Source organism: Rhinopithecus bieti, unplaced genomic scaffold (genome assembly GCF_001698545.2).
Source record: "Rhinopithecus bieti isolate Rb0 unplaced genomic scaffold, ASM169854v2 scaffold_15143, whole genome shotgun sequence".
Lineage (NCBI taxonomy): Eukaryota > Metazoa > Chordata > Mammalia > Primates > Cercopithecidae > Rhinopithecus > Rhinopithecus bieti.
Window position 1 is genome coordinate 356,819 of NW_016808091.1, and position 23,917 is coordinate 380,735.

A 23,917-nucleotide genomic window follows, 5' to 3' on the forward strand; every position below is an offset into this window, starting at 1 on the left:
TTTTTTGAGACAGAGTCTTGCTCTGTCGCCCAGGCTGGAGTGCAGTGGCCAGATCTCAGCTCACTGCAAGCTCCGCCTCCTGGGTTTAGGCCATTCTCCTGCCTCAGCCTCCCGAGTAGCTGGGACTACAGGCGCCCGCCACCTCGCCCGGCTAGTTTTTTGTATTTTTTTAGTAGAGATGGGGTTTCACCATGTTAGCCAGGATGGTCTCGATCACGTGACCTCGTGATCCGCCCGTCTCGGCCTCCCAAAGTGCTGGGATTACAGGCTTGAGCCACCGCGCCCGGCCTAAAAGCATATTTTTTAAAAAATTATAATTTAAGATTAGGCAAATTATGGAATCACATTAGAATTACTAATTTTTAATCAACTTACTGACTATAAAACAAGCATCACTGGACTGTTTAGTTAGAAAAGACACAGCTTTCCGAATGTGGCTGTAGTAGTTAACCAAATAATGAAGACAGAAGTGACTGCAATGAAATGAAGACCAAGAGTTACATAATTTTCACCTGGAGTTATGATTCCTCATATATTGAGTTTTGTAGTCATTATTGATTGTGAAGCTCTAAAACTACACTTGTGTTATTTGCAAAGATGTATTGGTTAACAAAGCAAAGGAATCATTAAGACTTAATTGTAATTTACATAAAAATTAATTAATTCAAAGAAAAAATAATTGTCTTAAAGAGAATTAGATTAAAAAGACAAGAGAGGACTTCCGGTTCCAAAATAATAGTGTAGAAGCAAGCTGGCTTCACTTCTTTACAAAGAAAACCAAAACCAAATATACAGCACTTAAATTACCAACAACAATATCCCAGAAATCAAATATGAGGAGAAGACAGTTCCTGGATCCACAGAGATGGGGAAAAATCTCTAAGTAGGCAGTAAGAGAATTGGGTTTCCACATCTGCAATGCCCATCCCTCCACCTTGCCCAGCACCAAGTGTGCAAAAAGTCTCCACCTGATTCATGATTTCTATACTAGAAAAGGTGACAGCCAGGTTTCCCACCATCTGGGTTACCTGGCAGGAAACCTGTCCTTACCTCAACCCACAGGAAGCACTACACGTGCCTGAAGAAAGAAATATCCTGAGAACAGTCAGAGACAAACAGGTGAGGTGGGACTACCATCCCCTGCCCTTGAAACTCTGGTCTGTAACTCAGCTTGGAGATGCCAAACCAGAGTGGTTGTTTAGTAGCACCACATTGCAGAAGGTATGTTGCACAGGACCCCTGGGCATGGATCTCAAGCCACCTTTCCCACACTGCCATGATATCCCCTTTGAGACTTTGCCTAATTGGGATGAGCAGTTCTCTTATTGTTTATTGGAGCCAAGGCAAACTTGGTCATAAGTTGACATCTAGTGCCAAAAAAAAGGCAGCAACTTAGTACCTCGCACCCCCCACACCCACACACAAAAAAAATTCCACAGGTAAATTACAAAGAATCTATAAGCAAACATATTCAATAAAAAACAAAAATAAGCCAGACAGAGAACAATGGAATAAATAACTAATCCTTCATTCAAAGACATCAATACAAGATATATACTTCTTGCACATCCACAAGAAACTGTAGCCAACAGAAAACGCCAACAGAAAACCATGACCTCCCCAAATGGATAAAGCAGGAACAAGTGACTGACCCTAATGAGATGGCCATATGAGAGCTCCTGGATCAAGAATTCAAACTAGTATTAATAGCTTTGAGGAAATTCAGAAATCTCCAAGGTAACAGAAAACCAATTCAAAAATTTATTAGACAAATTTAACAAAGAGATTGAAATAATTTAAAAATCAAATAGAAATCTTGGAGCTCAGAAATATATTAGCTGAACTGAAAAATTCATTACAACCTCACAATAATAGAATGAATTAAGCAGAGGAAAGAATCAGTGAGCTTGGAAACAGGCTATTTGAAAATACGGTCATAGGTGAAAAAGGAATAAAAAAGAATAAAGATCATCACCAGATAGACAATTACCTCAAAAGACCAAATTCAAAAATTACTGGTGTTCAAGAGGGAATCGAAGAAGAGCAAGGGGTAGAAAGCTTATTCAAAGAAATAATAACAAAACTTTCCAAAATGCAACAGATATAAATATTCAGGTATAAGAGTGTCAGAGAACACCAAACAGATTCAACCCGAATAAGGCCACACCAAAGTATATAATAATAAAACTCTCAAAGCTCAAGGATAAAGACAGGATCCTAAAAAGTAGCAGGAGGAAAGAAGCAATTAACATATAAAAGAGTTCCAATTCATCTGACAATTGACTCTTAACAGAAATCATATATGTCAGGAGAAAGTGGGATAAATTTTCAAAGCGTTGAAAGAAAAACAAAAAAACCTGTTATCCAAGAATACTGTATTCAGCAAAGGTACTTTCAAATATGAAGGAATGATAAAGTATTTTTCAGATAAACAAAATCTGAGGATTCACCACCACCAGACCCGACTTACAAGAAATGCTAAAGCGAGTTCTTCAGAAGGAAATTTAAAAAAAAAATACAAAAAAACCCACACATACACATTCAAAAAGAAAACTTTTCAAGGCATAAAATCCACTGGTAACATTAACAACATGGACAAAGCCAGAATACTCTATTACTGTAATGATGGTGTGCAATCCATGCCTAACTCTGGTATGAAGCTGAAAGACAAATTCATAAAAAGCCATAATAGCTATAGCAACCTATTAAGAGAAAGGTAATATAAAAATACATAAATTTAGATAATAAGCAGTTGAAATGTGGTGGGGATGGAGTTAAAGCATAGAGAATTTAAAAAAAATTTTTCTTTGTTTGTTTCTATTCTTTACTTTGTGATCTAAGATAAGTTGCCACTTCTTTAGAACAGCTTCTTGAAATCCAGTCAAGGCAAAAAGAACTGGGAAGTCCCCAAAGATGTCTGCTGGGCAGAAAACCCTAGGCTATGGGTGCCACATCAGCTGCGCAGCCACACCAACACCGCCCTGCCTGGAGATCTCACACCCTTGACCTACCGCATCAACAAACCATCTGTAGACCTACTGCACAATTAGCTCTGACTCCCAAGCACAGAGGACCAGCAGGCCTCCAGCGTGCTGTGGATCTCTTGGTGACCTAATCTTTGGCTCAGGCTGCCCCAAGGGCGGAAAGAGCACAGGCTGCCAGGGTCCCCCTTGGGGTTAAAGAGATGTGGGCATGGTGCCAGTGACTGGAGGGGGCTCCCCTAAGGCCTGGAAATGGACCTGGCAGGGGATCATCGCTACCCCTTCCTACCCCTACTGCTGCAAATACGCTGAAATATTTAAAAGAGTTGTGTGGCTAAGAGTCTATTTGCCGACCATTACTCTCAAGCACCATCTACTGGATTGAAGCCTAAATTACAACATCCTAAATTCTTCCAGTATACACTGCCTGTGAAATCCAGTGCCAGAATCTAGCTACAAGTATTAATAAATATTCCATACAGAGCGTTGGCCCTCTGAAATCACCCAGAAATAAAGCCAATTGACTACACTCAGCTTACGCTACAGTCAAATCCTCAAGGGATATAAAGAATATAAAAACAAAAAGCCTCATCAAAATGATAACAAATTCAACAAGATAAAAGAACACCTGCCTTCTCAGAAGAGAAAGATTTAGTGAAAGAACTTTGGCAATTCAAAAAGTCAGTGCCTCCTTATCTCCAAATAATTGTACTAGCTCGCCAGAAATTGTTCTTAACTAAATTGAGATGGTTGAAATGACAAACATAGAACTCAGAATCTGGGTGGTAAGGAAGCTTAATGAGATTCAGGAGACAGCTGAAACCTAATCCAAGGAATTCGGTAAAATGATCCAAGAGTTAAAAAGCTGACAAAGCCATATTAAGAAACAAACAAACTGACCTTCTGGAATTGAAAAATTCACTACAGAAATTTCATAATACAGTTGAAAGCATTAAGAACAGAATAGACCAAGATGAGGAAAGAATCTCAGAGCTCAAAGATTGGTCCTTCAAATCAATTCAGACAGACAAAAATAAAGAAAAAAGAATTTCGGGCCGGGCATGGTGGCTCATGCCTATGATCCCAGCACTTTGGGAGGCTGAGGCGGGAGGATTACTTGGGGCCAGGAGTTCAAGACCTGCCTGGCCAACACGGTGAAACCCCATCTCTATTAAAAATACAAAAACTAGCAAGACATGGTGGCACGTGCCTGTAGCCCCAGTTACTCAGGAGGCTGAGGCACGAAAATTGCTTGAACCTGAGAGGTGGAGGATGTAGTGATCTGAGATAACGCCACTGCACTCCAAACTGGGCAACAGGCAAGACTCTGTCTCAAAAAAAAAAAAAAAAAAAAATTGAAAATGAACAAAACCTCCAAGAAATAAGAGATTGTGTAAAGAGACCAAACCTATGACTCACTGTCGTTTCTGAAAGAGAAGAAGAGTAAACAACTTGGAAAACATATTTGAAAATACAGTGCACAAAACTTTTCCCAATCTCACTAGAGAAGTCAATAGGCAAATTTAAGCAATTCAACAAAATCCTGTGAGATACCATACAAAATGACCATCCTCAGGACATATAGTTAACAGATTCACCAAGGTCAATGCCAAAGAAAAAATCTTAAAGGCAGCTAGAGAGAAAGGTCAGTTTACTTACGAAGGGAATCCCATCAGGCTAGGAGTAGACCTATCAGCAGAAACTTACAAGTGAGAAGAAACTGTGGACCTATTTTCAGCATCATTAAATAAAAGAAACTCCAAACAATAATTTGATATTCTGCCAAACTAAGCTTCATAAGCAAAGGAGAAATAAAATCCTTTTCAGACAAGCAAAGTTAAGAAAATTCGTGAGTACTAGACCAGTCTTACAAGAAGTCCTTAAGGAAGTGCTAAACATGGAAATGAAAGAACAGTACCTGGCACCACAAAAACACAAGTACATGGCCCACAGACACTATAAAGCAAATACACAATCACGTCTACAAAGCATCCAGCTAACAACATGATGGCAGCATCAAAATCTCACATATCAATACAAACCTTGAAGGCAAATGGTCTAAATACCCCACTTAAAAGGCTTAGGATGGCAAATTGGATTAAAAAAACAAGGCCCAACCATCTTCTGTCTTCAAGAGACCCATCTCACATGTAAGAACACCCACAGGCTCAAAGTAAAGGGATGGAGAAAGATCTATAATGCAAATGGAAAACAAAAAGAAAGCAGGGGTCACTATTCTTATATCAGATAAAACAGACTTTGAACCAACAATGATCTAAAAGGACAAAGAAGGGCATTACACAATGACAAAGGGAACAATTCAAAAAGAAGACGTAACTATCTTAAATATACACACAGCTAACATTGGAGCACCCAGATTCTTAAAACAAGTTCCTCTGGACCTATGAAAAGACTTAGTCCACACAATAATACTGGGAGCCTTCAACACCCAACTGACAGGATTAGAGAGATCATCAAAGCAAAAAATTAATAAAGAAATTCTGGACTTAAATTCAACACTTGACCAATTGGATTCAATAGACATCTATAGACTAGTCCACTCCAAAACCATAGGATATACAATCTACTTATCTGCACATGGAATATACTCTAAGATCGACTATATGCTCAGCCATAAAGCAAATCTGAAAAAATTTTAAAACACTGAAATCATCTCAAGCATACTCTCAGACCATAGTATAATAAAAATAGAAATTACTACCAAGAAGATCTCCCAAAACTACACAATTACTTGGAAATTAAACATCTTGCTCCTAAGTGACTTTTGGGTAAACAAATGAATTCAGAAATCAAAAAAATTCTTTGAAATTAATGAAAACAGAGACAAAACAAATCAAACATTTTGGGATGCAGCTAAAGCAGTGCTAAGAGTAAAGTTTATAGTGCTAAATGTCTACATCAAAGAAGTTAGGAAGATCTTAAATGAACAATCTGATGTCACACCTAGAGAAACTAGAAAAAAGAACGAATCAATCCCAAACTAGCAGAAGAAAACAAATAATCAAAATCAGAGGAGAACTGAATGAAATTAAGATGCAAAAATGCATACAAAAGATCAACAAAACAATTTTTTTGTTTTGAGACGGAGTCTTACTCTGTCTCCCAGGCTGGAGTGCAGTGACACAATCTCGGCTCACTGCAACCTCTACCTCTTGGGTTCAAGCAATTCTCCTGTCTCAGCTTCCCGAGTAGCTGGGACTGCAGGTGCACACCACCACGCCTGGCTAATTTTTGTATTTTTAGTAGAGACAGGGTTTTGCCATATTGGTCAGACTGGTCTCGAACTCCTGACCTCAGGTGATCCATCTGCCTCAGCCTCCCAAAGTGCTGGAATCACAGGCATGAGCCACCATGCCTGGTCTGTTTTTTGAAAGAGTAAACAAAATTGATAGACTGCCAGCTAAACAACAAAAAAAAGAAAATCTAAGCACAATCAGAAATGATAAAGATGACATTACAGCTAATCCCACAGAAATATAAAAGATTCTCAGAGATCATTATAAATATCTCTGCACCCAAAAATTAGAAAGTCTAGAGGAAATGAGTAAATTCCTGAAAACACACAGCCTCCCAAGATTGAACCAGGAAGAAATTGAAAACCTGAACAGACCAATAATGAATTCCAAAAGTGAATCATTAATAAAAATCCTACCAACCAAAAAAAGTCCTGGACCAGATGGATTCATAGCTAAATTCTACCACATGTACAAAGAAGAACTGGTATCAATCCTACTGAAATGATTCCAAAAAATTCAAGGAGTAGGGACTCCTCCCTAACTCATTCTATGAAGCCATTATCATCTTGATACCAAAAACTGGCAGAGACACCATGAAAAAAAAGTTCAAGCCAATATCCCTGATGAACATAGATGCAAAAAAAAAATCTTCAACAAAATACTAGCAAAACAAATGTAACAGCACATCAAAAAGATAATGCACTATGATCAAGTGGGATTTATTCCCAGAATGCAAGTATAATTTGACATATGCAAATCAATAAATGTGATACATCACATCAACAGAATGAATGACAAAAACCTTGTGAGAATCTTAATAGATGTAGAAGAAACATTTCATAAAATTCAACATGCTTTCACGATTAAAAAAAAAAAACTCAACAAATGAGGCATAGAAGGAACATATCTAAACACAATAAAGACCATATATGACAAACACACAGCTAACATCATGCTGAATGGGGAAAAGCTCAAAGCCTTTCTCCTAAGAACCGGAAAACAAGTCAAGAATGCCCAGTTTTACCATTCTTATTCAGCATAATGTTGGATGTCCTAGCCATTGCAATTAGTCAAGAGAAAGAAATAAGGGGCATCCAAATTGGAAAAAGGAAATTAAATTGTCCCTCTTTGCATGTGACATGACTATATATTCACATATTCATATATATATATACACACACACATATATACACATACATATCCTCCAAAACTAATGACTCTACTAAAACACTTAAAACTAATAAACTAATTCAGTAAAGCTGCAGGATACAAAGTCGACATACAAAAATCAGTGATATTTCTAGATGCCAATAATGAACTAGCTGAAAGAAAATAAAGAGGGTGATCTTATTTACAATAGCTATAAAAAAAAAAAACCTAGGATAAATTTAACCAAAAAAAGTAAAAGACGTCTATGAGGAAAACTATGAAACACTGGTGAAAGAAATGAAGAGGACAGAAACAAATGGAAATAATCCTATGCTAATGGATTGGAAAAGGGAACACTATGCAGCCATAAAAAAGAGTGACATCCTGTCATTCGCAGCAACATAGATAAGTCTGGAGAACATTGTATTAAGCAAAACAAGGCAGGCACAGAAAGATAAATACTGCATGTTCTCATTTATATATGGGAGCTAAAAAATCGAGCTCATGGAAGTCAAGAGTAGAACTGTGGGTATTAAAGATGATAAGGTAAGGTTGGCTAACAAATACAAAATTACAGCTAGATAGGAGGAATGAGCTCTGGTGTTCTGCATCACTGTAGGGCAAATATGGTTGACTGTAATTTATTGTATATATTCAAAAAGCTAGGAGAGAAGATTTTCGATGCTCACAACACAAAGAAATGATAAATGTTTGAGGTGATGGATACGTTAACTACCTTGATCTGATCACTACACATTGTATACAGATACCTAAATATCACTCTCTCTACCCCACAAATATGTACAATTATTACATGTCAACTAAAAACAAAAGGAAAAACAACACAGATGGAATCTATTTTAACAAATAAAACTTGAGAATAAAAATAATAATAAAGGAAATATTGTAATCATCACAGGTCTGGTTCCTGTGTCTATCTCTTAGCTGGTTCCAAATTAAAAAAGAAAAGTAAAGGATTGTGAATTTTTTTTTTTTTTTTTTTTTGAGACAGAGTCTTGCTCTGTCGGCCCAGGCTGGAGTGCACAGTGGTCCGCGATCTCGCTCACCTGCAGCTCGCCTCTCGGGTCCGCCTTTCTCCTGGCCTCAGCTCCCGAGTAGCTGGGACTACAGGCGCCCGCCACCAGCGCCCGGCTAGTTTTTTGTGATTTTTTAGTAGAGACGGGGTTTCACCGTTGTAGCCAGGAATGGTCTCGATCTCCTGACCTCGATGATCTGCCCCGTCTCGGCCTCCCAAAGTGCTGGGATTACAGGCTTGAGCCACCGTGCCCGGCCAAGAGATTGTGAATTATTGACTCAAACTCAATTATATTATTATGTTCATTTTGCAAATGAGAAAACTAGGTTTGAGAGAGGTTGAGCAATTTACCCAAAGTCACCAAAATCTAAACTATGTGGCAAAACAGGCAGTCGAACAGGGACCCCTCATTCACTCGGAAGTCTACATTTTTTCTCACATTCTTATGTGCTTGTCACTTATATACATTAAAAACAGGCACACTCCATCAACATTCTCTAGTAAGTCTAAACACCCTGTGTAAGATACAGGGAAGGAAAAGGAAATGGAACTCACATTTTCTGTGTATCTATTATGTTCCAGACACTGTCCTAAGCCATTATTTACATTACATACTTTAATCTTCACAAACACCCCCAGGAACCTGCAGCAAGTTCAGTGAGAATCAGGTATCGAAAGCTCATGTGCTTTTGATTTACTAAGTTGCTTTAGAAGACCAAATATTAGTCTTCCAAATGATCAGGCTGTTAAATGTAGTGTGTTTACCAACAGCATCAGGGTATCTGCTTGATTCACACACTTACTGAACAGTTCTTTACGATGGCACAGAACACGACATCCACACATAGGAACACCCCTGTCCGGCCTATGCCAGCACTGCAGTGAACAACCATGGGTCCCGTAAGGTGGCTCTTCCTTGCATAACGAACGTATTTTATGAAGCTATCTGCTGAGGCAGGAGTGCCATGGTCTGGCCACTTGGTGAACTGCAACTGTTTTACAGAGTGACTAGTTCCCGTCTGTTAGAGAAAGAAACAGAGCGAGAAAGATATTTATTGATTTCTTATATTAGAGAGACCTCACGCCAACTTCTAATATTCAAATGATAATGAATGGGATTACCTTGGTATTATATAGAACTTTCAAAAAATACTCAAACCTCTTTTTGATGTTTATAAGAATTCTGGAAGTTGCTAGGAATAGAGGTTTTCTCCATTTTACAAAGGAGAGCACAGTAACAACAATAAAAATACCAGTACTAACAGGTAACAAAAGTTAAGCACTTGCTATGTGGCAGGTACTATGCTAGGGGCTTCACATGAATTCTCTCCTTCAATCTTCACATCAACCACTTGAGGTAGGCAACATTTTACAGATGAAAATGTAAGGATGAGGGGGACGAGAGATGTATGCTAGGTCAGAAGGTTCACACATTTAGAGCTGGAACTGTAATGTAGGTGTCTTGAATTCTAATCTAGCATCATTCTTCTGTACCGTGAGGCTGCAGGAAAACCAAGATTTCAAAATGCTTAGAGTGAGAGATGGACTGTCATGTTAGGAATAAGACCAAAAGGCAATGTACTTTAGTTTAGAAATGACGTATGAAATTCAATTAAGACATATAGGTGTCTGACAAGAGAGGCACTAATCTCTTCCAGCGATGACGACAGGGTAGTCAATGACCATGAGAGTAGACTGTGGGTCCCACTATTGTGCTGAGCCCCCTTGAAGTGGAGTCATGAAACTCTTCCCAGCATTGTCAGATAAAGCACTTTGAATTTACCTATATCTCATTCAAAGAGATCATGACCCTTTCCCCAGTGTCATGTCACATGCAAAGTCATGTCACATGCAAAGAGGGACAATTTTGCATGTCACATGCAAAGAGGGCCCTTATTTTACCACACGTGGGACCCTAATGGAAGAACTCAAAATGAGTTTCTCACTTCTCCTCTGCTTCTTCTGAATGCGCCTCTTTTTCCTAAGCTTCCTGAATAAAGATGCTAGTGTTCAGAGCTCTATTCTAATCCACAGTGTCTACTGAAATTTGTGATAGTTAATTTTATGTGTCAACTTGGCTGAGCCCTGGTACCCAGATACTAGGCCAAATATTATTTTGTGTCTCTGTGAAGGTATTTTTTAGGTGAGATTAACATTTAAATTGGTAGAATTTGAGTAAAGCAAGTTATTCTCCATAAAGTGGGTTGGCTTCATCTAATCAGCTGAAGGCCTTAGCAGAACAAAAACTGATCTCCCATGAGCAAGAAGGAATTCTACTAGCAGATTGATTTTGGACTCAAACTGCAATTCTTCCCTGGGTCTTCAGCCTACTTTCCCACCCTGCAGATTTGCCAACCCTCCACAATCACTTGAACCAATTCCTTAAAATTAATCTCTCTCTCTGGGTCAGTCCCATAACCCGTACTCAGGAATCTCAATGTTATACTGCTGGAAAAAAAAAAAAAAAAAAAAAAAAACCACCCCCCCACACACACACACACATAATCACATATTTTGTTGCTATCACAAATTTGTGGGTCAAACCTCAGCATCACTCAGCAACCCTTTTCCTGGTGATTGTGCTCCCATCAACTTCTTTGGTGGTGACTCCAAAACCCACCACTCTCTACAAGTTTCCTGTTCGACTCCTATTCCCTTCACTCCTGTTAACACATGTATCACCTACCTGCCAACTGAATCCACTAGAGCAATCTAACTCATTGCTTTCTGCTATAAACCATTCCTTTTCTGTTTTCTAAGTCTATTAGACCAAGAAATACATGAATTATTCTAGACCAGCGCTTCTCAACAGAACTTTCTATACTGAAGCAAATGTCTTCAATATGGCAATATATAGTAGCCACTACCAACATGTGACTAATAAGCCCTAGAAACGTGGCTACTGCAGGTGAGGAACTCAATTTGTTATTTTACATAAATTTAAATAACTTAAATTTAAACAAATATCCACATGTGGTTACTATATTGAATATATTTTCAACCCCTCCTCTGTCACTTATAAATCATAAGTCATAACTCACTTATAAGTCTCCCAATTTTATCTGCAAAACACTTGCATCTGTGCTTTCCACCCCCATGCCAACAGCCGTAGTTGATCATGTCACTTACTAAAATTCTTCAATGTCTCCCAATTATCTTCATAATAAAGTTCATGCTACTTAGCTGAAATTTAAGACATTTCACATTCTAGGTGGCCCCTGCTTACTTTTGATATCCTCATCTCATCTTTTATTACTCCCTGGCACTGAACTTTTACATTTCAGAAACACTTAACTACTTACATTTGTCTCTATACACACCTTGTATTATTTTATATTTTGATCATCTACTTTCTCCCTCCATCTTTCTCATTTGGATAATTCTCAAAACAAATGCCACCTCCTCCAGTAAACCTGCCCCCAAACTCCAAGTAAAGCTAAGTATTTACCTTCTGAGCCCCAAAGTGGCCAAGACATATCTTAACATTATCACTCAACACAGTAAGTTAGGTATCTATTAGTGAGTGTACCAACCTCTCCACTACTCGGTAAGTACTGATAGTGCCTGGCCCAGTAATTAGCATACCTTAAGGATTCAACACATATCTGCCACACTTGGCAGAAGCAGGTATAACCCAGAATCAGACAACTTCAACAGTCACTCTCCCTACCCCACCTCTCTTTTCCAATTTGTTCTTCTCTACAGAATCTGGTTAAGGAGAAGGAGAAGTGGTGGTGGCTTCTGGTACCAGGGACAAGTAAAAAGCTACTTTAAGAAGTATCATCGGTCTATTTTCCATCCTACCCCTAACTTCTAGTTCTAAGACATTTGCTTATGTGGTGAAACATATATCTAATACTGATGTTTAAAAACTTACGGACTTCTCCACAACTTGAAACATTCGAATGATGAAACATTGAAGTATCTGGTAGTTCTCCAGGAATACACGGAAGTGTTTCAATTCCAATGGCTTCTTCAGAGAAATGGGCCAGTAAGGGTAGCATTTGATAACTCCACCTTCTATCTCTCTGGTTATCATGGCAATAACATTACAATTATTTTCCAACACCATTTGCCAAAAGTCATCTATGGTGCTCAGCAGTGGTCCTTGAGTAGCGATATAAAAATACTCTTGTCCACAATTGACTATCCTAATATAACTAGCATTGATGTAGTCCTTGCTTTTTCCAAGAGGAACGCGTGTTGAATCATCTATTACAGAAACAGAAACATCTGGTAGATAAAGGTGGGAGATACATCACACCCAGACTTCACGAAAGGATTTCACACACATAAATCCATATATCTCTTTGACCAATAAAGAAGATGGCTTAGGAGTTTTTTTTCCAAAAGGGTTGAGTCCATGAGTTTAAATTCTTTCCTCCCTGAAAACTATTGGCATGACCTAAGAAATATACAATTATGAGAGGTTTATTTTCAGATCAGTTTTAATAAACACAGAATGATATCATTAGCATCCAGGTACTTTTGGAAATTTCTGCTAGAACTGGCATGGGCAAGATTAAGTCAAGGGAAGTATCCTCTAGTTTGCAACTGAACACAACAGAGAAGAAACTCTCTGTGGGAGTAAATGAATGATATTCTCCTGCAAATCTGTGAAACCTGCAAACCCAGAGCAGCAGAGACCAGGGGAAAAAAAAATCTAATAGTTGACTGCAGACAAATTCTAGGATTAATGGAATTCCACCAGTGTCCTCCAAACTAGACAGCCATATTTTACGTCCATTCTCAGCCTTCAGCTGGTGATGGGACATGTTATTCAAAGCAAAGATATTGTGGCAAAAGGATGCTACCAAGGGGATTTGCTCCAAGTAATATGGGACTCACCTAACATGGACTGTTATAACAAATATGAGAGGGAAAACCAGCTATTTGGCCTACTAAGCTTCACTGCTCCAGGAGTTCCTTCTTCACCTAACACAGACATCTGAAGCTCTGGTTCCACCACCATTCCCCACATTAAGAGCACAAACACACACAGAAAAGGAGGCCCTTCTCTGTCATGCAGCTCTCTCACCAATAACCTGTCCTTACTACTCAGAATCACACGGACCATTTATCTAGTAAATATGCTGACAAGACCTGAACAGGCATTTACATAATATCTGGCAGAACTCTTCTCAAATTTTAACATAGTACACAGAAACTTTCCCTTGTAAATATGAATAAGCAGAAAAAACAGCCAGGCGCGGTGGCTCACACCTATAATCCCAGCTACTCATGCGGCTGAGGCAGGAGAATCGCTTGAACCAGGGAGGCGGAGGCTGCAGTGAGCCAAGACCGCTCCACTGTACTCCAGCCTGGGCGACAGAATAAGTGAGACTCCGTTTAAAAAAAAAAAATTACTAGATATATAAAGATACCCAGTATTTCAAAAAGGGAGCCCATTCTAAAAAATCACAACAAATGTTCTCCTTTCTATAAAAGGTGATAACACCTTAAAAACTCATATTTGTATATTAAATAAAACTCAAGAGAGCATTGTTTAAAATAATACTATATATCTATGTTTACTAACAAATATGTTATATTACTAAATTATAGAGGCAGTAACAATGGCTTTGTAGGGAGATCTTTCATCATATATATGTACATATATGATGATATGTCATATAATAAGCCTGGCAAGTGTTCATCACAATGTTAGCAGCAGTTATTACAGTATATAAACAGTATGAATTACTTCATAGTAAAAAAAGCATTTTTTAAATTTTGAAATGAGATTAAATATGTGAAAATTAAATAATCTAAACTAATAAAAGCTTGATTTCATATAAAAGTCACAATCATTCAACTCAAACTCCTAAAACAGGAATTGAACAGAAAACAAATTCATGTTTAACAAACCAGCTTAAAAAATTTTCCCAGAACTCAGAAAAAAAAATTTTTTTAAACCTACAATAGTGATTAAAGTGCTAAAAGACATAGCACATACAAGGGGAATATAAAAAAAGAATTTCAGAAGCAAGCTGTGGAATTCACTGCAGAAAGGAAATAATTCAAGTGATCATAGGAAAACTCCCTAAACAGAAGCGAGAGTACTAATAGAACGCAGTGAAACATGCATACCAGGTTCAAGCAGCATGATACACTACACGTATCACCTTGTCAACTCCAAAACAAACCTTTGAGGGAGGTGCTATTATATTCATACTTTTCAAATAAAGAATCTGTACAAAGTAACTTGTTCCATATTATGCAGAAATATTCTAGACTCCACAGACTAGGTAAATCTGGACTCTGGTCCAAAAATAATTCCAAGCTCTGTTGTCCATCAAGGAAGACCCAAGTTTGCAGAGAGAAAGGCCTAAGTGTCAGACAACATTAATGAAGAGAGCCACTAAGACCCCTAGACCAGCAGAGCATAAGGCCACATGAACAGGAAGCAAAAACTATGCTAATGGATGACTAGGGATAATGGCGACTGGTGCCACTCCCATTTCAACCCCTTGATTCTTGAATCCTGGCTATGGTAGAAACAGTATCATATATTGGATGCTGATCTGGGGCATATATAACCTCCTGGAGAACATTACCCCAGCCCTGCAAGGTACTGCCACCTAGCTTTCACTGTAATTGACTCTTCGAAGGCCATTTATCCATTCTATCAAGCCAGCTGCTTTGAGAGGATAAGGAATATGCTAACACAGTGGCGGTGAGGCCATTGCCACAAGGTATTTGCCACAAAGTGAGTTCCTTGATTACAGCAATGCTGTATGGAATACCATGATGGTGGATAAGGCATTCTGTAGGTCCACAGATGGTAAATTGGCAGGAGCACTGTGTGCAGGGAAGGCAAATCCATACCCAGAGTTACTGTCTATTCTAGTAAGAAAAAAGTACTGCTTCTTCCATGATGGAAGTGGTCCCAATGTAATCAACCTGCCATCAGCTAGCTGGCTGATCATCCCATGGAATAGTGCCCATCAGGTACTCAGTGTTGGTCTCTGTTGCTGGCAGACTGGACACTCAGTAGTAGCTGTAGCCAGGTCAGCCTTGGTGAGTGGAAGTCCATGTTGCTGAGCTCATACATAACCTCCATCCCTGCCACTAAGGCCACCTTGTTCATGAGACCTATGGGCAATGACACAATGACAGGGGTGGCTGGGGGAATAGTCTAGCTGATATTCATAGAGCAAGTCATTCTATTCACTTAATTATTAAAGTCTTCCTCTGCTGAGATCAACCTTTGGTGAGCATTCACATGGGATACAAATATCTTTGTGTTTGTGCCTATCTAGCAAGGTCTATTCACATGCCTCTTCCCCAGACCTTACTGTCACCAATTTTTCCAATCATGTTCCTTCAAAGTCCCTGACCATCTGGCTAAGTCATTAAACATAGCCCATGAATCAGTATAGATTTATACCTTTGGCCACTTCTCCAGGCAAAAAAAAAAAAAAAACCAAACCACTAAGTGCACTACCCAATATTCTCCCCACTGGGAGTATTTCTCTTAACCACTGTCCTTCAGAGATGTCTCAAAAAAGGGATGCAGTGCTCTAGCTGTCTTCTGGGTGGTACCTTTATATCATGCAGAACCTTCTGTAGACCACATCCAAGTCTTCTCTTCTTCTGTCAGTGGATCATAGGGAACTCCTCATGAGGCAATAGGTGCAGGCTGAAGATAGGTAATGTAGTAGGGGTGGGAACAGTGAGCATTTGAGCAGCTTCCTCGTGTAACTCATTTGTGCCTTCAGGATCTGCTCAAGCCCAGGATCTACCACTTTCATTTGATGGTGGAGTGCTGTTGTGTATGCCTAACTTTATGGCTTGGTGGCCCATGGTTAAGCATTCTCTACTTCGTAGTCTATGAAGCAGTCTCTACCAAGGCCCAGTAGCAGGTCAAAAACTGTTTCTCAAAAAGAGAGTCCACAGAGGGTGGCAGGAATTTGCTCTAAAATCCTATGTGCCTGCACTGTGACTCATCTAAAGGGGTCTGCCAAAGGTCCAAACAGCACCCTTATCTGCCATGAACACTTCAAGCACCACTGGATCTGCTAGATCATACGGCCCACGTGGTAGAGAGGCTTACATGGCAGACTGAACGTGTTTCAGAGCCTTCTCTTGTTTTGGGTCCCACTCAAAACTAGCAGCTTTTCATATCACTTAGTTAATGGACCAGAGTAGCAAATCCAAATAAGGAATGTTTCCTCCAAAACACCCAGGTTCACTAGCCATTGTGCCTCTTTTTTGGTTGTAAGAAGAGCCAGATACAATTTATCCTTCACCTTATGATTATCTCAACATGTCCCACACCACTGGACCCCTAGAAATTTCACTGAAGTAGAAGGCCACTGAATTTTTGTTGTATATATCTCCTACCCTCTGGCAGACAATAAGACTAAAGCATTTGCTACTTCTTGTTCACTAGGTCCAATCAGCACAATGTCATCAATGTAATAAACCTTTGTAATATCCTGTGGAACGGAAAGGTGATTGAGATCCCTGAGAACTAAATTACAACATAGGGCTGAAGAGTTAATTCACCCCTGAGGCAGGACAGTGAGGGTGTATTGCTGGCCCTGCCAGCTGAAAGTAAACTACTTTTGGTGTTCTTGATTAATAGGTATAGAGAAAACAAAGCATTTCCCAGATCAATAGCTACTAGCTACATAGCAGGTATGAAGGGATGTGTTGATTTTCTAAGGCAATGAAACTATATCTGGTATAGCAGCTGCAACTGGAGTCACCATCTGAGGAAGCTTACAATAATCCACTGTCATTCTCCAAATTCCATCTTTTTTCTGTATAGGTCAAACAGGTGAGTTGAATGGGATGTGATAGATATCAACATCACTTCATCCTTAAAGTCCTTGATGGAGGCATTAATATCAGCAATCTCTTCAGGAATGTAGTATTGCTTTTGCTTTTTTACTATTTTCCTAAGCAGAATCAGTTCTAGTGGCTTCCATTTGCCCTTTCCTGCCATAATATTCCTCACTCCACAGGTCAGAGAAGCAATGTGAGGATTCTACCAGTTACTGAGTATGTTTATGCCAATTATTCATTCCAGGGCTTGGAAAATAATCACAAGATGGGTTTAGGGACCTACTGAGTCCACTGTGAAATGAACTTGAACTAAAGCTCCATTGAATACCTGACCTCCATAAGCCCCTGCTTTGATTTGTAGACCACAGTGATGTTTCGGGTCTCCTGGAATTGGTGTCAATTCAGAGCCAGTGTCCAGTAGTTTCTGAAAGGTTTGATTATTTTCTTTTTTCCAAATGTACAGTTGCCCTGGCAAAAGGCTATAGGTCCCTTTGGGAAAGGCTGAAAGATTAACCGTATACATTCTTGGCAGTGTGCCAGGGTCCTCCCATTTATTCAAGGTGTTCTGCGTGTGTAAACTGGCTCAAGTCTGGGAAATTATTGACTGGTTGTGATTCTCTGTTCCTATGGTTCAGGTTAGAATTTTGCTCACTTGACCTAGAACTCTTATGCTTACACATATCAAGGAAGAATTTAGTAGACGTCCCATCTAGTTCACTTCTAGGAACACCATGATCAACTAATCAACACCATAGGTCTCTGCAGGTCAGACTGTTCTGATTGCTGCTTTGACTCTGCTGCCTATTACCATACCACATTCACCTTGCCTTTGGCTATCAAGTGCCACCACCTGGCCCTTATTTCTCTGGGATTCAATTATACCCACTGCATTCAGGTTTCCCAATTCAGTGGCAGCAATTTCCACTGCAATATCTGAGCTACAGAGAAGAACAATCACAGTATTCTTCAAGGATGCTGGGACTCGCCTCACAAATATATTTATCACAGTTATGAGAAAAGTACATCCTCTGGACCTCCTGGGGTGGGTGGGCAGGTCTTAAATGATAAACCCAATCTAATGTTCCAATCTCCCTAATCCTTTGGATCCCTTCCTTCGCAGTATATAGTATATATCAAGGCAGTTCTGGCATTTTATCTTCATTTAGACTGGGCCACCTTTTGGTCCATTAAATACAACTAACCAAATAAACTGTAAGAGCTCTTTCTAACTCCCCAAGCCACATATTAAGTCCAGAATCTCTTCTTAGTGGTCCCATTTCAATAAATTCAGCCTGATCAAACACTAAGTTCCTTTCACCATTGTCCCACACCCTTGAAATCCTTCCCCACAAATATTTCCCAGATTTCTGTCAGTATAAATTGGAAAAATCATGTAGTTCTTTTGTAGTGTAACATACTTCCCCATGGGCCACACTTCGTACCTTACCTTTAAGGGCCTGCTGAGACTAGAAGCAATGAAGGATGGTGGCTGTGAGTCTTGAGAAGAATCAGCAATGTCTTGCAAGGCAACAAACTCAGGGAGGTAATAAATGTTTCCTCAGGTAAAGTAGCATTAATCTCCTCAGATGGGGGTGGCCTGGCTGCTTTTACTGGCAAGGAAGACTCATCAGAGTCAAGGGGTTCAATACGCCCAGCTTTATAAGGCTCTTCACATATGTCTCCACTCCAATTTTCAAGATCCCATTCCTTCTCAGTCAATGCCCTCATTTTAACAGCAGACACCCTAAAAGGGTGGGGATTCAATTTGCACTGTAATTCAGTCATTTTCAAGATGAGATTTTGGGTTTGGTTTTCTATAATCTCAGTTTTGTTGGAATATAAGAGTTTCTTTCTGGGCAGAAAGAGAAACTTTTGCGTTATTTATGTGGCACTTGAGCTGGGAAAATTAATCCCTAAGATCATCCTTTCCTTCTCTACATCAGGAGTAACTAGCCAATCTCATTGTTCTCATGAGAACTCAAAAATGTTCTAAGGTATCAAATACAGACACCCAGAACTTTGCTTCTTCTAAGTGTCTGAATAGGATTTCCTAATGGCAATACTTTGTATATCTCTACTGTCACATTACACTATGAATTATTAATACTCTATTCACTATTGAAAAGTCATTAATGCTTTTATGTCTTATCAGATTAAGGAAGTAATTCATAAAACTCATCCTTAAAACTCTGTTCCTCTAGAATTGCTCTCAGTACCAAATTCTATTACTCTAGATTCTCTAGATAAATAGAATCAATAGGCTGTATATATACGGTGAGAAAGATTTAAAGAACTGACTCATGATTGTGGAGACTGGCAAGTCAATATCTGCAGGGCAAGCCAACAGGTTAGAAACCCAGGGAAAAGTTGACATTGTAGTCTTGAGTCCAAAGGCAGTCTGGAGGTAGAATTCCTTCTTCCTCTGGAAATATGAGCCTTTTTTTTCTTAATGACTTCAACTGACTGAATGACGCCCACTCTCATAATGGAGGCTAATCAGCTTTACTCAAAGTCTGCTAATCTAAATGTTAATTACATCTTTAAAAAATACCTTCACACCAACATCTAGACTCATATGTGACCAAATAGCTGAGTATCATAGCCTAGCCTAGTTGACACATGAAATTAACCATCAAACAAGCTAAAAATTTTAGTAGATGATTTGAAGGAGGAAAGTTTTTTTAAAAACTTAAATTAGTTTCCTATAAGACCAAGTGAAAGAAGAAAATAAGAATAAAAATCAGAGAGATAGAGAAAGTACATGCAAAACTACAGAAGTAGAAGTAACAAGAGAAAAAGTTTTACAAGATAGAACCGAGAGACAACCCTACAATTCATAGAAGCCAAAAAAAAAAAAAAAAAAAAAAAAAAAAAAAAAAAAAAAAAAAAAGAAGGCAGGAGGAGCAATTACTAACTGATGAAATGTATTACAGCTAAAGGAAGATCAATTAAAGGGTTTATTTGTCTAGGTAAGACTGATGAAAATGAAGCACACCTGGTAACATTATTTAATCCCAGGAAAATAGTTAAAGATTTTGAAAAAAAAAAAAAAAAAAAAAAACATTTTTTCTCATGAAGAAAAGGAGTCAGATGACCATTACAGTTCTCATCTAAAACACTGGAAGGAAGAGGACAGTAAAGTAACACTCAGGGGAAAAAAAATGAGAAAAAAAAGAACTAAAATCCAAGATTCCTAAAACCAATAAAAATATTCATTTATCAGGATACAAAAAAAAAAAGAAAGAAAGATAAAGGTAGAGTTTGAGACTACATCAACTACTTATACCCATCTCCAATCAAACAGCTAATAGATCAGAATAGTGATTTAAAATTAAGGGAAAAGAGAAAGAAAATGAAGTAATAGCAACAAATACTACAAAATAAAGTTTCATATCTATAAGAAGAATAACGAGAGCCAGGTATTCCAGCTACTTGGGAGGCTGAGGCAGAAGGATCACTTGAAGCCAAGAGTTTGAGACCAGCCTAAGCAAAAGAGTTTTGTTTCTAAAAAAAATAAATGAATACAAAATTAGCTAGGTGCGTGTAGTGGCACATACCCATCCCCGTAGTCCCAGCTACTTGGGAAGCTGAGGTGGGAGGATTGCTTGAGCTCAGGAGTTTGAGGTTTCAGTGAGCTATGATTGTGATACTGAACTCCAAGTAGACTCTGATTCTTAAAGAAACAAAACAGTGAGGCACGTGGCACATGCCTGTAATCCCAGTACTTTGGGAGGCCGAGGTGGGCAGATCACCTGAGGTTGGGAGTTCGAGACCAGCCTAACCAACATGGAGAAAACCCATCTCTACTAAAAATACAAAATTACCCGGGTGTGGTGGCACATGCCTGTAATTCCAGCTACTTGGGAGGCTGAGGCAGGAAAATCGCTTGAACCCAGGAGGCAGAGGTTGCGGTGAGCTGAGATTGTGCCATTGCACTCCAACCTGGGAGACAACAAGACTCCATCTCAAAAGGAAAAAAAAAAAAAAGTTTCTTGAAATAGAAAACAAAGCAATGTACAATAAATACAGTGGTGGATAAGCCTGGGTTTGAATCCCAGATCTCTCTCTATTTGCAGTGTGACTGTGAGAAAATTACTTAATATCTTTTAGCCTTTTTGTAAAACAAGGACACTAACATACTGACACCTCAGAGGTAGGTTGTTGTGGGAATTAAATATTACTACCTATAACAGACTTAAATTAGTAATAAGCAATAGTAATAAACATATTAGTGTTACTACTACTACTATTACTATTAGTAAGTGGTAGTAATAGAAGCAAACATACAGCAACCTCAAGAAGTACAGAAAGAAGCTTGTTAAATCTCTGCCTTAAAGAGCTTGTTTTCCCATCTATCTACATTATAATGGTGAACTGTATGAAAACTTTTTACAAGTGTAATATACCTTTTGCACTCACAAACCACCTTTTTCACAGTTTATGGAGGTATAACTGTCATACATGTGCACCCATGAGACCACTACAACAATAAAGATAATTAAACATCTCCATCAGTGCAAAACTATCCTCATGCCTCTTTATAATCTATCCTTCTTGCTCTCATCTTGCCCCAAGGCAACCACTGATATGCTCTGTCAATACAAATTAGTTTAAATTTTCTAACATTTTATATATGTGGAACCACTGATATACTCTTTCAATACAAATTAGTTTAAAATTTCTAAAATTTTGTATATGTGGAAGCATATAGTATATTAGTTTTCTAGGGTGGAAATTTATTTTCACATTCTGGAGTCTGGAAGTGCAGCAATTGTTAGGGTTTGGATGTTCGTCCTCTCCAAACCTAATGTTGAAAACTGATCCCCAACATTGGAAGTGGGGCCTAATGGGAGGTTTTGAGACATGGAGACAAATCACTCATGAATAGGTTAATGCCCTTCCTCGGGGTTGACTGAGTTCTCACTCTATTCACTGCTGCAAAAACTGATTATTAAGAAGGACGGGGCACCTCTCTCTCTCCCTCTTGCGTCCTCTTTCACCACGTAATCTCTGCACATGCTGATTTCACTTCACCTTCTACCATGAGTGGAAGCAGCCTGAGGCCCTCACTACAGGCCCAATCTTGAACCTTCCAGCCAGCAGAACTGGGAGCTAAATAAACCTCTTTTCTTTATAAATTAACCAGCCTCAGGTACTCCTTTATAGCAATACAAAATGAACTAAGACAGAATTGGTACTGAGAATTGGGGTGTTGCTATAAAGATACCTGAAAATGTGGAAGCAGTTTTGGAACTGGGCGATGAGCAGAGGTTGGAAGTGTGTGGAAGGCTCAGAAAAAGACAAGAATATGAGGGAAAGTCTGGAAAAAGTGCCCAAAAGCACTTCAGAAATATCTGGGGCCACCCCTTCCCTAATAGGCCCCAAGGCCTAGAAGGACAGAATGACTTTTGGGGACAGACCTGGAGCACCACTGCCCGTGGCCACCTCAGGATGCTGCTCCCCACATCCTGGCTGCTCTGGCTCCAGCAATAGGTCAAATGGCCCCAGGTAGGGTTTGGGCCACTGCTCCTGAGGGGCTAAGTGGTAAGCCTTGGTGGCATTCATGTGGTGTTAAGTCTGCAGGCATCCAGAATGCAAGGGACATGGAGGCGTGGCAGCTTTAACCTAAATTTCAGAGAATATATTAAAAAGCCTGGGAGTGCAGGTAGATGGCTATTGCGGGGGTGGAGCCACTACAGAGAGCTCCTACTAAGGCAATCTTTAGTGGAAATGTTGGGCTAGAGTTTCCTTAGAGTCCACACCAGGGCAACTCTTAGTGGAGCCACAAAGGTGCTGGAACTCCACCATAGTAGAGCTATTAACAGCATTCCACATCAGCCTGAAAAAGCTGCAGCATTATTACAACCCATGGAAGTAGCCAGTGGTCTGTGCCCCGCAAAGCTATGGGGGAAGGGCTACCCAAGGCCTTGGGAGCCCACCCCACACACCACTGTGACCAATATGCAGGGCATGGAGTCAAAGGAGATTATTTTGAAGCTTTAAGATTTAATGTGTGCCCTGCTGGGTTTTGGACTTGCATGGGGACTATTATTCCTTTCTTTTGACCAATTTTTCCTTTTTGGAATGGAAGTGTTTACCCAATGCCTGTACCACCATTTTACCTTGGAGGTAAATATCCTCTTTTTTGATTTTACAGGCTTACAACTGGAAAGAACTTACTTTGAGTCTTAGATATGACTTTGAACTTTTAAGTTGGTGCTGAAACAAGTTGACTTTTAGGGACTATTGGGAATGAATAACTGTATTTTGCAATGTGGTAAGAACATAAGTTTTAAAGGGCCAGGGGCAAAATGCTATGATTTAGATGTTTGGCCCTTCTAAACCTCATGCTGAAACTTGATTCCCAATGTTGGAAGTGAAGCCTAATGGGATGTGTTTGGGTCACAAGGGCAGATCTCTCATTAATAGATTAATGGCATGAGTGAGCTCTCATTCTATTCGTTCTGCAAGAGCCGGGCACCTCCGCATTTCTCTCCTGCTTCTTCTTTCACCATGTGATCTCTGCATATGCTGGCTTCACTTCACTTCCCACCATGAGTGGAAGCAGCCTGTAGCCCTCACCAGATGCCCACTCTTGAACCTTCCAGTCTGCAGAACTATGAGATAAATAAATCCCTTTCCTTTATAAATTATTCCTTTATAGCAACACAAAACAAACTAAGACAAAGATCAAGGTGGCA

General features: G+C 39.3%; 1 protein-coding gene across 8 annotated transcripts in view; it reads right to left on the reverse strand.

Annotated features, from left to right (window-relative positions):
- Positions 1 to 23,917, reverse strand: part of PTPN20 (protein tyrosine phosphatase non-receptor type 20) — a 110,911-nt gene that overhangs the window by 6,215 nt on the left and 80,779 nt on the right. For 6 of the 8 annotated variants that reach the window (XM_017885553.1, XM_017885551.1, XM_017885552.1 and 3 more), the window contains 2 exons: positions 12,301 to 12,635; positions 9,227 to 9,442 (listed from right to left, as the gene is read on the reverse strand). The exons of 1 other annotated variant lie outside the window; for it this stretch is intronic. In XM_017885553.1, the coding sequence (XP_017741042.1) occupies positions 9,227 to 9,442; positions 12,301 to 12,635 (551 nt within the window). Of the gene's footprint in view, positions 1 to 9,226; positions 9,443 to 12,300; positions 12,636 to 18,663; positions 18,897 to 23,917 lie in introns of those variants that run through there. One more of the 8 variants, XM_017885555.1, reaches the window with a different exon arrangement.